At 35.2% G+C, this 14,323-nt stretch overlaps 2 protein-coding genes across 4 annotated transcripts in view; one reads left to right on the top strand and one right to left on the bottom strand.

The window, feature by feature from the left end:
* LOC108973159 overlaps window positions 1-2,564 on the bottom strand; it is a 3,519-nt gene extending 955 nt beyond the window's left edge. Inside the window, exon 1 of one of the 2 annotated variants that reach the window (XM_018940223.1) lies at window positions 2,488-2,564. Coding sequence is in view for 1 of the 2 variants with exons in the window: in XM_018940222.1 (XP_018795767.1) it covers window positions 1,219-1,230 (12 nt within the window). In the remaining variant the exon portion in view is untranslated. Of the gene's footprint in view, window positions 1-1,218; window positions 1,306-2,487 lie in introns of those variants that run through there. The other variant, XM_018940222.1, reaches the window with a different exon arrangement.
* The window catches only part of LOC108973156 (sex peptide receptor), an 89,580-nt gene that overhangs the window by 27,725 nt on the left and 47,532 nt on the right, over window positions 1-14,323 (top strand). The gene's annotated exons all lie outside the window — the stretch shown is intronic.

The following is a 14,323-nucleotide window of genomic DNA, read 5'->3' as shown; positions in this document are numbered from 1 at the left end:
TTTATTTATTATGGGTTTAATTAATTAATTTAAAATTAATTATTTGAAATTTTCTATTTCTAAAATATAAATTTGGATTATTTCTTAAACACCTTCTGTACTAACAAATTTTGAAAATTTGCTGTTTTCCGTTTTTATAAAGGTGGCAACTATACCAAATGTTTTATTTAAAGCTTTCGCAGAGATGATTCCGACGCTTTTTGGTTTAACTTTCCGTTTTCATATTTTACAAATGATGTCGGCGGTTAGGGAGTGGAGGGGCGTGGTTGAATTTTTAAGCCTTAAAAATGGTTTATCTTGATTTTCTGCAAAACTACTAGTCTTATAGAAAAATGTTATGTGGATATGGCAAAGTTGTAGGTAATGAGAATATCTATAACTTTTGTATTGACCTCTTTTTCACATAACCGCAAATTTATGTGAAAAACTCCAATAAAATTTTTTTTAAATTTTTTCCCTGAAATATGCCGAACTTTGTGTGTGAAAAATTGTTTTTGCGGTTACGTAGCCTTTATTACTTTAATATGAAAAAACTTCGAAAGTCATCGTAGGGTGGAAGTTTATTGCGAATATGCTCCAGCTGAGAGTAGTAAGCACGAATCAAAATACAAAATTAATTAATTAATTTTCAAATCTTCTATTTCTAAAATATGTCTATAAAAATAACAGTACGTATAAAGCTTTCCGTTTTTATATTTTGCTAAGTTTTTGCTTTTATAAATATAAGCCCATTATTGGCGAAATTCCAATTATATCGGACCGCCTCTTTTAATATGAATTTAAAACAGAAACAAAAACTTCTAGAAAAAGGCAATTTTTTTATTATTTAAATTTGTATACTACGTCAAAAGGTTATGCCAAATTAAAAAATATACCATTAATTTCTAGCAAAAAAAAATATTAGAAAACATTCCCGTTAAATTCTCTTTAGTAATTAAAACAATTTATTTGTTTTTACAAAAAAGTGTCACTCTTCGTTTTAACTTTATTTTAATTTATAAATGCTTAAAACGCTTCAACACCTGCTGGTTAACACATTTTCGCACTTCATGATTGTCCAAGCAATGCAATTTTTTCGCGAATTTCTATTCAACTGAATTGACACGAACACGAATTTGAATCGGTCAACTTTTTTTTCGTTTTACCAAATGTTTTTAATTAAAAAGTCCTCTTTCTTACAGTGAATTTCACAAAAGGATAATACGTGCACGGACTTACAGCAATTTTCATGTTGCCAAAATCTCCGATTTAAAGGCGAAGTGTGTGAAGCTTCAAACTTCTGTTGTGTTTAGTGACAAAGTTAATACTATAGACTACTTGCCGCAGAACTACAATATTTATAGTAAACTGCGTTGAGTTGCGACTATTGAAATCGACGCAGCAGAGCATGTGGTCAGTGTATGTGCCTTTTGTGGCAAGGTAAAAAAGTAAGAAAAAATGTTTCTAAGAAATGTAAGAAAATAAATTCCTGAATAAAAAAAAAAAAAAAGAAATAAAAGAAAAACTAGTCTTACACATTTAAATTAATATATATAATTTATTGCACTAAATAACTAAAAATTATTAAATGTTTTTTGAAGTTATTTAGTATGTGGCATGTTGCGAGACCATATGCATGTACATCAACCACTAACCTAACCCAGGCACCATAACGAAAATGACTTTTCTAAAATAATGAAAGATAAATATGTGGATTTTTGGGTTAAGCTTATTAAAAATGATCATAGAAATTATATAAAATCAACATAGCATATTATATACTTATATTCACCAGTTTGAGATTATCAAAATAAGACAAAAATTCCGCTCTGTTATTATTTTTGCTGCTTATTTGTGAAGTATAAAACTAGATAATCAGCGGGATATTCTCCTAAATTTAACTGAATTTGGTTTTTGTTATTTCATAATTCCGCTTAACGCAATCATAACCACTGATTCCGATCAGTTTACGGATCCATCTAAATTAACTATAACTTCTAGCAATTTGCGAATTCTATCTCAAAAGAACTACGAAACACCACTTTTTTTTTTACAACCTATACTGATGTTAACAATAAGGCAAGGTCTGGTCTATAAGGCTATCCAGCGGCACTTTTCCATATAGTTTATCCGGTCTTCCATCATGAGACCGAACATTATCGTTATGAAAGAACATTTTTACTCGTGTCCGGTCACAAATTTGGTGCGTTTTACCACAGTTTCTCGCTTCAATTTGGTGAGTTGTTGTCGCCAGCGATTCCCACTAATATGTTCATTTGGTTTTAGAGAACCAGAACATTTGGTAGGCATCACGGATTTACGGCTTTGTCTTTGATTTGGCATTTGGCTAGGTTTAACATATGATTTTTTGGATTTAGGGTTGTTTTATTGAATCCATTTTTCATTATCTGCTAAAACCCTTGCAAAAACCTTTAAGCAGCATTTCTGACTTCCAAAACTTTTTTTTCAATGTCTAAATGGTTTTCAATTCATATGGTACTCAATTACTTTTCTTTCGATTGTATCCAGATGCTTTGAAATGTTTAAAAGTTACTTCTTTGGTGTCTCCCAAGATTACATGAGCTCTTTTTGTGCTCGGGAAACTTTTTTCATCAGTAAACTGTAAATGATAAAATAGTAATAAATTTTCTTTAAATTAATTTAAAGCCATATAATCGTACAAAACGAAACACTAAGTTTAATTACCCCATGATCAAGTATTCATTTTAATGGAGTCAATTAAAATGTAATAATAGACTAAATTAAGTATCAGAAATGCTTAAACTTTATTGACTCATACCTGGGGTTATGTTAGATGCTGAATGAAACCCATTTAATTTGGTGTTAATTATAAATGAATTTATGACCTTTTAAAGTTCCCTTAACAAAAACCTAAAATAACTAATTTATTTATTAAAGTAAATGGAATTCAATTAAAATTAATTTGCTTAATTAAGCCTATAATTGAATTTAGTTTTTTATGAGTTAATTCCAGTTGATAAATTGAAATATATAATGAAGCACTTATGTTAAGTGTGACTAAATTGAAGTGTTAATTAAGTAAGGATTGCTAATACCCATAATGTAGCCTAAGCTAATCCAATTGAAGATAATCTTTTAGCCGTGTCATCTCACTATCAACTTAAAACTTATGTCTAAGCTACGTAGATTTAATCGTGCCACAACCTTCGAAAGTCAATAAATGAGATAATAACGAAAATATTCGCATGAGGCTCACCCTAGTAAATTTATATACATACATACATGTATCAAAAGTACAAATCCGACCAAATAGCGCGCTTAAGCGGATGTTTTTGCTCACAAAGCAAGCGACGAAGAGTGAATTGCTGGTATACGTACATATGTATGAAGATATGTACAATTATACAACCACCAAATATGATCGAACAAGACGAGTATATTAATATAATAATATATAAAGGGTGGTCCATTTCGAGGTTATCTACTTAAAAAAGCACAGAAACTTCAAATATTATTATTATTCGAAAGAATATTCCCTGGCATTTATTTTTTGAAGACTATCTCTTTCGAGGCCACGTCTCAAATGATCCATCCCTTGAGTTCAATTTCCGATCACTCGTTCGAGCATTTTGATTGGTAACTGGCGAAGATCCGCATAGACTTTAGACTTTACATATCCTCACTACTAAGTCTAACGGTGTGATATCACATGATCTTGATGACCAATCGACCGGTTCAAAACGTGAAATTATTTGCTCAGCGAAGTCTATAAATCCTTCGACTGATATGATCTGTGAAAAGTAGTGCGATTTTGTTGAAACCAAATGTCGCCGAGATTTCAGGCATCAAATAGTCGGTTATAGCGGCGCGATTACGGTCGCCATTGACGGTTACGTTCTCACCGTCATCAGTTTTTAATATGGAGGCCGTAGTTTTTTCATAATAACGATTTGTACGATTTGTAAACCTTGATCAAGCGTAAGTCTTTCCACAGTGAAATGCCAAACAATACTGAACAAAAATAAGATGACAGCTTGACACGACTCACGCATGAGCTGTTCAAAAAAGGCTATTGAAAAAAGTACTTCTACTTAGGTCACCCGTTATATATATGTATAATTCTGATAGTACGCCACTTAAATCACTCACCATTCATTCATTCATTCATTTATGCACTTGTTTACCATTTAACTCGTTATGGCCAGCATCACGTGAGTTTAACTCACAAGACTTTTATTGCAAAAACTTGAAACTGGTTTATTGGTTTCATTTTTGTGCGTGTCATATTTGAGTATTTCAACGTCAGTCTTGTTACTTTTGTCAATCAACGAGTGTCTTGTTGTTACTCTCTTAATTTATTCACATACTCGCACAGGCATACAAATACATTTATTTATTTATATAGTATAACGCTTGGTGCTAAACTGGAATGCTTTTTCGCCACAAATTGTGTGTCATTAAAAAAATGAAAATTTAAGTGGTTAATTTGGCAATTAACATCTTATTAGCTTAGCAAATATTTTCCTACCAATAAACTGCACATTTTGTAATATGCAAATTTATTTATAGTTTATTCTGAAACAAAAATAAAAATCTCACGGCAAGTAAGTAGTAAATCAAGGGTACCTAATCATAATCAAGGTGAAGTCTAATTGAAGTCTAACTGATAACAGAACATGAACTATGTAAATTAACACTAATCGGCGATAAGGATATGTTGTAGAAAATAAACCCGTCCAGCTTAATTTTTTAATGTGATTTACAGAATTTTAGTAGTATATTTGTTTCCAGAATCCCAACTCGTTATTAATGTAAGTTTTCGTGGTTTGTAGCATTTAGCATGGTGTTTTAGAGAGGTGGTCCATATCCTTTCAACTAATTTGTAGAAAAAAATTTGCTGTTCCAACTCTTGCATACCATTTTTTCAATATCTTTTGTGTTTTGCTACCGAATAGGCCTTAGCCTAATATTATATATTAAATTCATTTCCAGTATTCTCTTAACTTTTGCTAGAAAAAATGTAGTTGGGGATTAGAACCTGAGCAGAAAGCGGAAATGAAATACTCAATGAAATTTTCCGCCCACTTTTTGGGAAAATTCCATATCTCGGGACCCTCTAGACCGATTTCGACTAAATTTTTTACGTCCCTTACTTCTCATATTCTTATGTTTCGGTACGGAAATGAAAAAAATCGGACTACAATGACGCCTACTTCCAATTTTAAATTCCATCTGAGAATGTATCGCGTTAAAACTTTGCCAGCTAGTACGCTTCAAGTAGGTTACCTTATGCCCAAAAACAAACTAAATGGAATCAAATGTATGGATTAAAGTACTAACTACGAAATTTTTATCGAAAGTATCGGTCCGTCTGTGAGATATATTATAGAGCTCGTAGAGAATCCGTCTCTATAAATATTAAGAAAAATGAGTTGAATCGGTCCAATAATTTCTTTAGCCCCCATATACCTAATAGAAAAATGTTCGAACCAGCAGTTGACTTATATCGCATATATCGGCAAATTTTAGAGACATTTTAATTAAATTGAGGGAGGGTATTTTAATGCACAATTTGCAACCCTGATGATAAAATAAAAGATATGGTCGGATGAAAGCGTGCCCGACGATTGAAATATTAATGTGCTCTGCTTAGTGTGTGAAAGACTGAAGCTCACCGACAACAAATGGATTGGAACTTATCAGTGTCGCTTTAGGTCTGAAAAATCAATAACTCAATCACGGATCGATATACACCACCTCTTTCTCGATTTCAAAGCTGATTCTAACAGCACGAAGAGGAACTGCCTCTATGTCGCTATGTTGGAACTCTATATCTCTGCAAAAGCTAATAAGGCTGTGTAAACACACTTTGAGCATTATCAAAAGCTCCGGATCAGGAAGGACCTCTCCGCTCCGTTCGATACCAAGTGATGTTTCAGACAAGAAGAGTCCTTTGCACAATGGCAGTGGCGAATACCGTAGTCGTTAGAACGATGAGCTGTACGAGACATACATACGTCGAAATGATCACGTTGTCTGAATCGAAGAGACCACTCAAACTTTGAAGGTTTTCAGTTCACTACCCGCCGGTGGAAGCAGTGGAAGAGGAAGACCACCACTCCGTTGGAGTTATCTGGTGGAGAAGGACCTAGCTACATTTGGTATTTCGAATTTACTCTAAATAGCGAAAAGAAGAAAGACTTCCACGTTGTTGTTAACTCCGCTATAACCGCTTAAACATTTGTTACGCTAGTAAAGAAGAAGAAAGAGATTGCAAAAAGTTGAAACCGACTGGAAACCAGTAGGGCTTGTCTACATAAACGAGGTTAACAAACATATAATTGCAAATTGAAGCATCCAATTAAGCACATTTTTGGCGCATCCTTTCAAAATTGGAAAATTAATACATATGTAAATACATATATATATATTTATGTGTAGCATTGTTTTTCATAGCAGCAGAAGCGAAATGCTCCATATTATCTGCTCGTGCGCATATTAAATGCAATTTATGGCACTGCCAACTGCATCAAACGCGCCAAAACTGCTATAAATACAATACTCACATCGCCTGTTGACTTTATACACACAAATACTTATATAGCATACATATTTATGTAGATATATAGCATTTATTTTAAAATACACGTAGGCTTATCAGCGCCTGCGATCCGTTGTAATTACCATCGCAGCAGTTTTCTTTTCAAATCCAGAGTTATTGCCGAGATTTTATTGCCGATACGTGCGTATTGCACAAAGACGCTTTTGGGCGGATACAAATACGTTTACACACGCACATAAAGCTAACCACCAGCTAATGGTGAGTAATGTGCCCGAGGAATAGCGTTAAAATTCGCATAAATCTCTGCAAGCAGTTTATTTCCTTGGCCGCTCCTACAATGAGCACTCGAGGCCACCGCTTTTGATGAATGTGTTATTAAAACACATTTTGTAATTTTCAAATAATGCTTTATATCCAGCATAGATAGCAAAGACAATAAACATAAAAAATCTTGCAAGTGGGTGTTAAAAAGTCGATAATTAATAATATCACGTATACGCCTAGGCGCACGCGGCGCATTAAATCATCAATGTCGGAAGCAATAATCAAAATTACAATGCAGGAACTGAGTGATGACCACACACACACATATATCTTGATATTATACTGGCATTTTTTAATGACTGCCACACATTTATTACTTATAGATTGTTAAAATGCCTCACGTCTGCGCTGAAATTGTCTTATTTTATGTGCAATTTAATACTTATTATTAACATATATATATGTATATAATACACAAAAGCACATATTTTTCTCTTTGCATCACTGGGCACACCACTTCCACAAGCATAAAGCCATTAAAAGTGCTCATTACTTAGACCCATAACTCAAGTGCTTGCAAGCATTGACGCTGCTATTGAGCCAGTGGCTGTGCAAGTTGATTAATTAAGTAGTGTGTAAACATAAAAAAAACGCAATTAAAAACTTTATCTGACCACGTCAATAAGTGGCACGCTTTACATTCAATAAGTCTGCCACAACTCGTACGGATATTAATCATGTGAGGAGAAAGACTTGGTCTCTGGAAAATAGTCACGCATGTACACACAAAATCCTGCTGATAAACCCAATCAAGTTTCGTAAAAAGTGCGGGGTGCTCCATCGAAGTGAGAATAGCACGCATGAAATATTGACTTGCTGGCCTCGCTTAATTGACCACCGTTTTTAAGTTTGTGCTGAAAGGCATGTTGGTTACTTCCAATACCCATTAACATCATTTCGCTTCCTCATATTTACTTCGTTGCCGTTAAAATGTCAGTGAAAAGAGAAAAAAAGGTTTATTACGTTCGAAGAACATTTTTTGTTACTCATTTTTTTGAAGATCATCCCTATCAAATGTTGGCCGAGGTTACGTCTCATATGGTCCATCCTCACAATGTGATAACACACGATCTTGTTGGGCAATCGAACGGCCCAAAACGTGAAATTATCTGCTCACCGAAGTGTTCTCTCAATAAATCCATTGATTGATGCGATGTGTGGGAAGTGTTGAAACGAAATGTCGCCGAGATCACGACCTTCAATTTCCGGCATGAAATTGAAGCGATAAAAGTCGCCATTGGCAGCTCTTGAATTTCTTCATGTTGTACTTGGTGCGACATGCGGTAATTTTGCTTGTTTACATACCTATTGAGCTAGAAATGGGACCCATCGCCAAACAAAATTTGGCTCGAAAACGAAGCGGTTTGGATCTTCTGTGAACTTTTGAAGAGCGAAGAGATGTCGCTTGGTAAGGTCGAGCGGCTTCAGTTCTCACCACATGAGTACCACTAGGACTGTGGCCAGTTAAAACTCATACTGTCGCGGTGAGATGAGCCTCACTAAGAGTAAATATAATAATTCAGCAGACTTCTTACGGTCCACTCTGGGTCAACTAGATTTCGCACCCGCATATGTGTTTATTGCTGACCAACGCTTGCTAAGCTCGCGTGAGGTCCCTATATCCCTTATTATTTTAATGAAATTAGATGTCCTTACTTGTAAGCTCATCGGCTTTATATTTTCGGCGGTTCATCTATGGCCAGTTGCCCAAACAAATATATTATGGAAGTACAGCATCTACCAATAGGGATGATGAGGCCAATTTCTGGCTCAATGACTTCGTCACAAAAGAAATTGCATGCCCAAAAGTTAACCGTGTGGACCGTGTGAACCGTATGGCGGTATCATAAGGTGTTATATATTTCGAAATGAGATAAGAAATGGTGCGATATGACACGATGTTCACCGACTTTTTCCCCCGGAATTTGACGAAAATCGACCCGGATGACATCTATTTCTAACAAAACGGTGCGCCGCCCATATTTCACACCTAAAAATGGACAGCTTGCATACAAAGTTTCGGGAAATGGCCCAGTCAAATGACCGCCAAGATCATGCGATTTAAGGCCGGCCTCTAGATTATATATTGCTAATGAGGTAATGTATGCTCCTTGGCTAGTTTTCAACACATTGTCCGCGATCTCAAAGCCTGTATTGCGCTTCTGTTGTCGAAATGAATGCTCACTGGAAGAAGCTGTCGACACAAGAGTAGTTCGGCATTCTGAGGCAAGAGTTGATTGAGATCTCCGGCCCGCAGAGTCCCACTCCAAGCTTAATTAGATAATTCATATCCAGTCCGCAATTTATCATAAATATTTAACCAGCAATTAAAATATTCCGACACAAAAGTCTACTTACTATTTATTTATAGAAAAAATTATTGCTGTCAATTTTTAAAAATTCCAGATGTGTATTCCACCTATATATAATACATGCACATATGTACACTTGCCTACTGACCAAGCAAACTTGAAAACATTTTTCCAATAAATTGCGCAAATACGCATACATTTTTGCAACGCCACCGATAATGATCAAAACAAATTTTTCGCCGTTTAAGCAATCGAATTGTGCAAATCTTAAAAAATGTAAGCAAAATAAAACGATTAGTGCAGAGATAAGAAAACAAGCAATAACAAAAAATCGAAAACAAGTAATCCATTCGAATATGACAAATATCTGTAATGCTGTGGCAAACTATACCGCTCCATCACTCGGTTAGTGGCAATTACAACTTGGCGAGGTTGAGCAGAGTTGCATACGCGTAAATACTTATTTTCATATGCACATTCTACAGCTCTTTTGCAGTCGTATTACGCAATGCATCCGCGCCAGATCGCTCTTTAATGCTTGTGTGCTCTGTGTTACGTTATCCTTGCAAGTGATGGCCACTTATTCGCCATTATAGCCTGCTGCAATTCATGCGCCACCTGGCAATTATTTCTGATGATGTTTTACGCTGATGATGTTTATGCATTGTCGAAATTGCAATTTGTAAAATAAATGAAAGTAAGTAAGGTCGGCGAAAATATTGAAAATAATTGTATGCGCAGCATAAGTGCATTTTCGTTTGTCATATCATCATCGTTGAATTTAATAAAGACTTATTAATTAAGCATGTTTCGCAATAAATTCTCTTAGTCGTTAAAAAATAATTGATTTTATTATTATTATTTTAATTATTAATTTCTGGAATTCTTATGATTGACTTTTAATCACTGAAGTTCGACATGTAAACTACTGATAATTAAAATTCCCAGTGAAATATTCATTTCTTTAATATGGTAGACCAACATTTCGAGAAAGCCAAAAGTTAAAAAAAAAATTCTTAAAAATACGATCATATTTTTAAAACCATTCGGACAAAAAAGTACCTGGGAATCGTAAATAAAACGCAAAATATTTAATTATTCATTAATATTAGTATTGTTAGCTTGAAAGCAATTCCTACCAGATGTAGTACCCCTCCTCGAGACACTTTTCATAAGCACTCTTTGGGATGGCTCTCAGCCCCTACAGAGAATTTTGTTTTATAATTCGATCGGCTGAAAACGGTTTCTACGCAGAGAAAATTTCAGTTTGTGGAACAAGAAAAATCACACGGAGACAAATCTGGTGAATACGTTGGTTGATCGATAGTATTCATTGGGTTTTAGTGTTTAAATTCTGTCACAATTATGGTTAGCATTATCATCGTGGAAAATCCATGAATTGTTCTTCCACAATTCCTGCCGTTTTCAACGAATGTACTCACGCAAACGACGTCTTAATACATCCAAATAGAATTCCTTATAGATCGACTGACCCTCTAGAAAAAATTCATTATGCACCAAACCACGAATATCGAAAAAACAATGAGCATCACCTTGATTCTTAGCGATTTTTTTTTTTTTTTTTAATAAATCTTGACGATACAGATTTTCAGTTCTACGGCTAAAAGAATGAAGCCAATTTCAAGAATGGGCTGATATAAAACTTTTAAGCACATCAAATGTATGCCAATGGGGCAATATTCAGTCACAACGCCCTTACGTAATAAGAGACATGTAAATTCGTTTGGTTGCAAGCTGAACGTATCTAAGACTAAATTTTCCAAAAAAAAAAAAAAAATAGAAAAAAAAAACGAAAAATATGGAAGAAACATGCACTCTTCTAACTATCGAGAGTAATTTATTTTTATTTGCTCGCTGCATGAGCGAGACATTGGGTGTTAATGGCTACTACCCTCTAATAAAAAGTGTCACACTTCAACAGCCGATGACAAACATATAAACGTGTTTATCAACATTTTGTTATTTATCGAACTCCTTCGATAGAGTATCGTTTATCTAGTTAGCATGATAATTAAATAGATTTATGTTTTAATTTGGGCCGTCAATTGATTGAACGGCGGAAAAGTATGGGAAGCTACCGAATGTCTGTCTGTGGCAAGCAGTCAATCCACAAAAGGCACACAACCTCTCTACACTTCGTTATCACCATTAAACAGTAGCGCATTTCTATATAAATTCATCGGAAGTGCTCACCGTCGCTGCTTAATTGCGCAAATGACTTTAATCGATTTTGCAATCACACCAAATGTGTGTTAGTAGTGCCTCAATAGTACGCCCCGTTGATCCCCGCATTCGTCTGACCAGTTGTAAATACTTTGTTTGGGTTGCTCTTGGCTGGCATATTTCGTCGCCTTCCTTGCTGCACATTGGCGCACTCGGTGTGACGTTTTTCCGGCCGTCGTCATGACTTATAATTTATTGCCTCTGAATGTAATTTGTTTCAACGTTTGGGGCGCCACAACCCAACGGATGTGCTTATACACATAAATTACTATGTTTATATACTATTTTCAATACTGCCGACGGCAATTAAAAGTCTATATGGCACATGGATATTATATGGAGTGTGTATGTTTGTAAAGTTTGTAATTCGCGCGATTTTGTCGCTGGGTTGTGAAAGCCAGCTATTAATTTCTTCACTTATTTTACCTGACAACATAGTGGGCAGGTCAATTGCACGTAATTCAATATTAATTTCAATTAATTAATTACTTGTTTATTGCTACGTGTTAAAAGTCGAATGCAACTATGTTCACGAGTTAGTTGTAAACTGTGTTGAGTTATTGATGGGATTCCCGGTATTTTGACTTAATAGAGAATGATGAGAACAACAAGTGGTTTATAAATCAAAATGCAAGGCATTTTGGAAATGATGAGACTTACAATATTGGTTTTTCATGTGAAAATTTATCATCTCAACAACAGCTTTTAAAGAGAAATGTAGTTTGAACGAAAATTGATATTGCAGATGGTTAGGAGTAGCGCGCATCTTCAACCACTATATCCGCGTTTGTACAAAATGTATATATATATCTCTCGTTAGTTCGCTCTCAGCGAGTATTCTGTTAACTTTGCCTGAGAATCATCTAAAGAGACTCCTAGCTTTGTCAACTCGTCTGGCTTTTGCTTGGCGAAAGTGTTCCTCTGACCGGACACCCATTATGAACCTGCCAATGAGCATAAAGCCTTCCAACAATTGTGAACTACGCTGTAATTAATCTGTGGGGACGACAAGGCTAGCAAATTCGTCTGCATAGTTGCATAAATTCGAATAGTTGTAGTATTCTAGATAATCATTTCTTCCTGGACCCTCCCATATTTATTTAATGGCACTCTGCAGACCTCTATACGTAGTCTTCCGCTTGAAAGATGTTGGCTGAGTTTGGTAGCCGTATAGAGAGATGTCAAAATCATTGAAGTGTAACCTCGCATCTAATTCGCGGGGTTCTCCTACTAAACCTCATCCCTTTTCCCGTTTAGAGGGTAACATCACCCGAAAGTGACTAATGAAATCTAACCTTGAGAGGATATAGTGTGGTTTATTAACGTTTAACAGATGCTGGATGGTTTTATATTCATAATTCTTAGAGTTCCAAGCTCCTAATCCTTAATCTGTTATTAGAGAGCTGTTTGCCAATTTCCGAGTAAAAAACTCTACAGAATGAGCAAGTGATTCAAGAGCATTGTGTTAATGTAGGCGACAAAGGCTCCATAAGTCAAAATTGGTCTAAAGACGACCGTGCATACCCACAGCTTATAATATAGTATATATATATAATTGAAAACTAATAATCAGTGTCAGATTTTAATGTTGATTGTGGCTAAGTTGTGAGTATCATTTGCAGTAAATTAGCTTTTCTTTCAATTTTAAATTGTCTCACTTACAGTTATAAATGAAAGTATCATCTGAAGTCCAAATGATTGAGTTGTTTCATCACTTTAGAGAAAGCTCGATGTTCTTTTTTGTACTCTTGCAACATGTTGCTACAAAGTATAATAGTCTTTTTCACCTGACGGTTCTAAATAACCGTCAAATCTAGATACATTGTGACAAAAAGTACCCGTAAAAAAACGCAAAATATTTCAGTGTTCAAAGTAATTCCCACCAGATGCAATACCCACATAATTAAATGCCCTGAAGGTACTTCCCTTCCTTTAATCCTTGCAATTTACAAAAGTATAAAATGTTCGGTTATATTCAGTTACTTAGCTCTTTGTGACTTGTATTATCTTAGCAATACTTTAGAATCAAAAATTTCATTTATAAAATAAAGTTAAATCAAATATTGAAAGTAAATCCCATAAATCGACTTAAGCTGTTTCAATTAGTTAAAAAAACTGGGAAACAGCAAAACGATTCATTAAAAGTAATTATTTCTTTTTTAAACTATGTGATTTTACTTTTTCTTTACAATTTAATAATACACAGTCAACTCTTTTGGTTGCCTTTGAGCATTATTTTCAAATTTTTCTAATCAAAGTCATTTGTATATGTATGTATGTCTGTATATCCGCTTAAAGTTTAAATTTCCAAAGTCTAATATGAAAAGAATTGTTTTCTTTCTGCTAATGGGAGTTGGTATAATATATGTACAAAGGGATTTAAAGCTTCTTCTTTTTCCTGATTGGCGTAGTCACCGCTTACGCGATTATAGCCGAGTTAAGAACCTTGCGCCAGTCGTTTCTTCTTTTCTCTACGTGGCGCCAATTGGATATTCCAAGCGTAGCCAGGTCCTTCTCCACCTGGTTCTTCTCCACCTGGTTCTTCTCCACCTGGTCCTTCCAACGGAGTGGAGGTCTTCCTTTTCTTCTGCTTGCCCCGGCAGGTACGGCGTCAAATACTTTCAGAGCGGGAGTGTTTTCGTCCATTCGGACAACATGACCTAGCCAGCGTAGCCGCTATCTTTTAATTCGCTGAACTATGTCAATGTCGCCTTATATCTTACACAGCTCATCGTTCCATCGAATGCGATATTCGCCGTGGCCAACGTGCAAAGGACCATAAATCTTTCGCAGAACTTTTCTCTGCACCATATAACAGGACAGGAATTATGAGTGACTTATAGAGTTTGGTTTTTGTTTGTCGAGAGAGGACTTTGCTTCTCAATTGCCTACTCAGTCCGAAGTAGCACCTGTTGGCAAG

The sequence above is a fragment of the Bactrocera latifrons genome, unplaced genomic scaffold (genome assembly GCF_001853355.1).
Source record: "Bactrocera latifrons isolate USDA-ARS-PBARC rearing strain unplaced genomic scaffold, ASM185335v1 scaffold_46, whole genome shotgun sequence".
In the NCBI taxonomy this organism is placed as follows: Eukaryota; Metazoa; Arthropoda; class Insecta; order Diptera; family Tephritidae; genus Bactrocera; species Bactrocera latifrons.
This window is presented reverse-complemented; position numbering and strand designations above follow the sequence as displayed.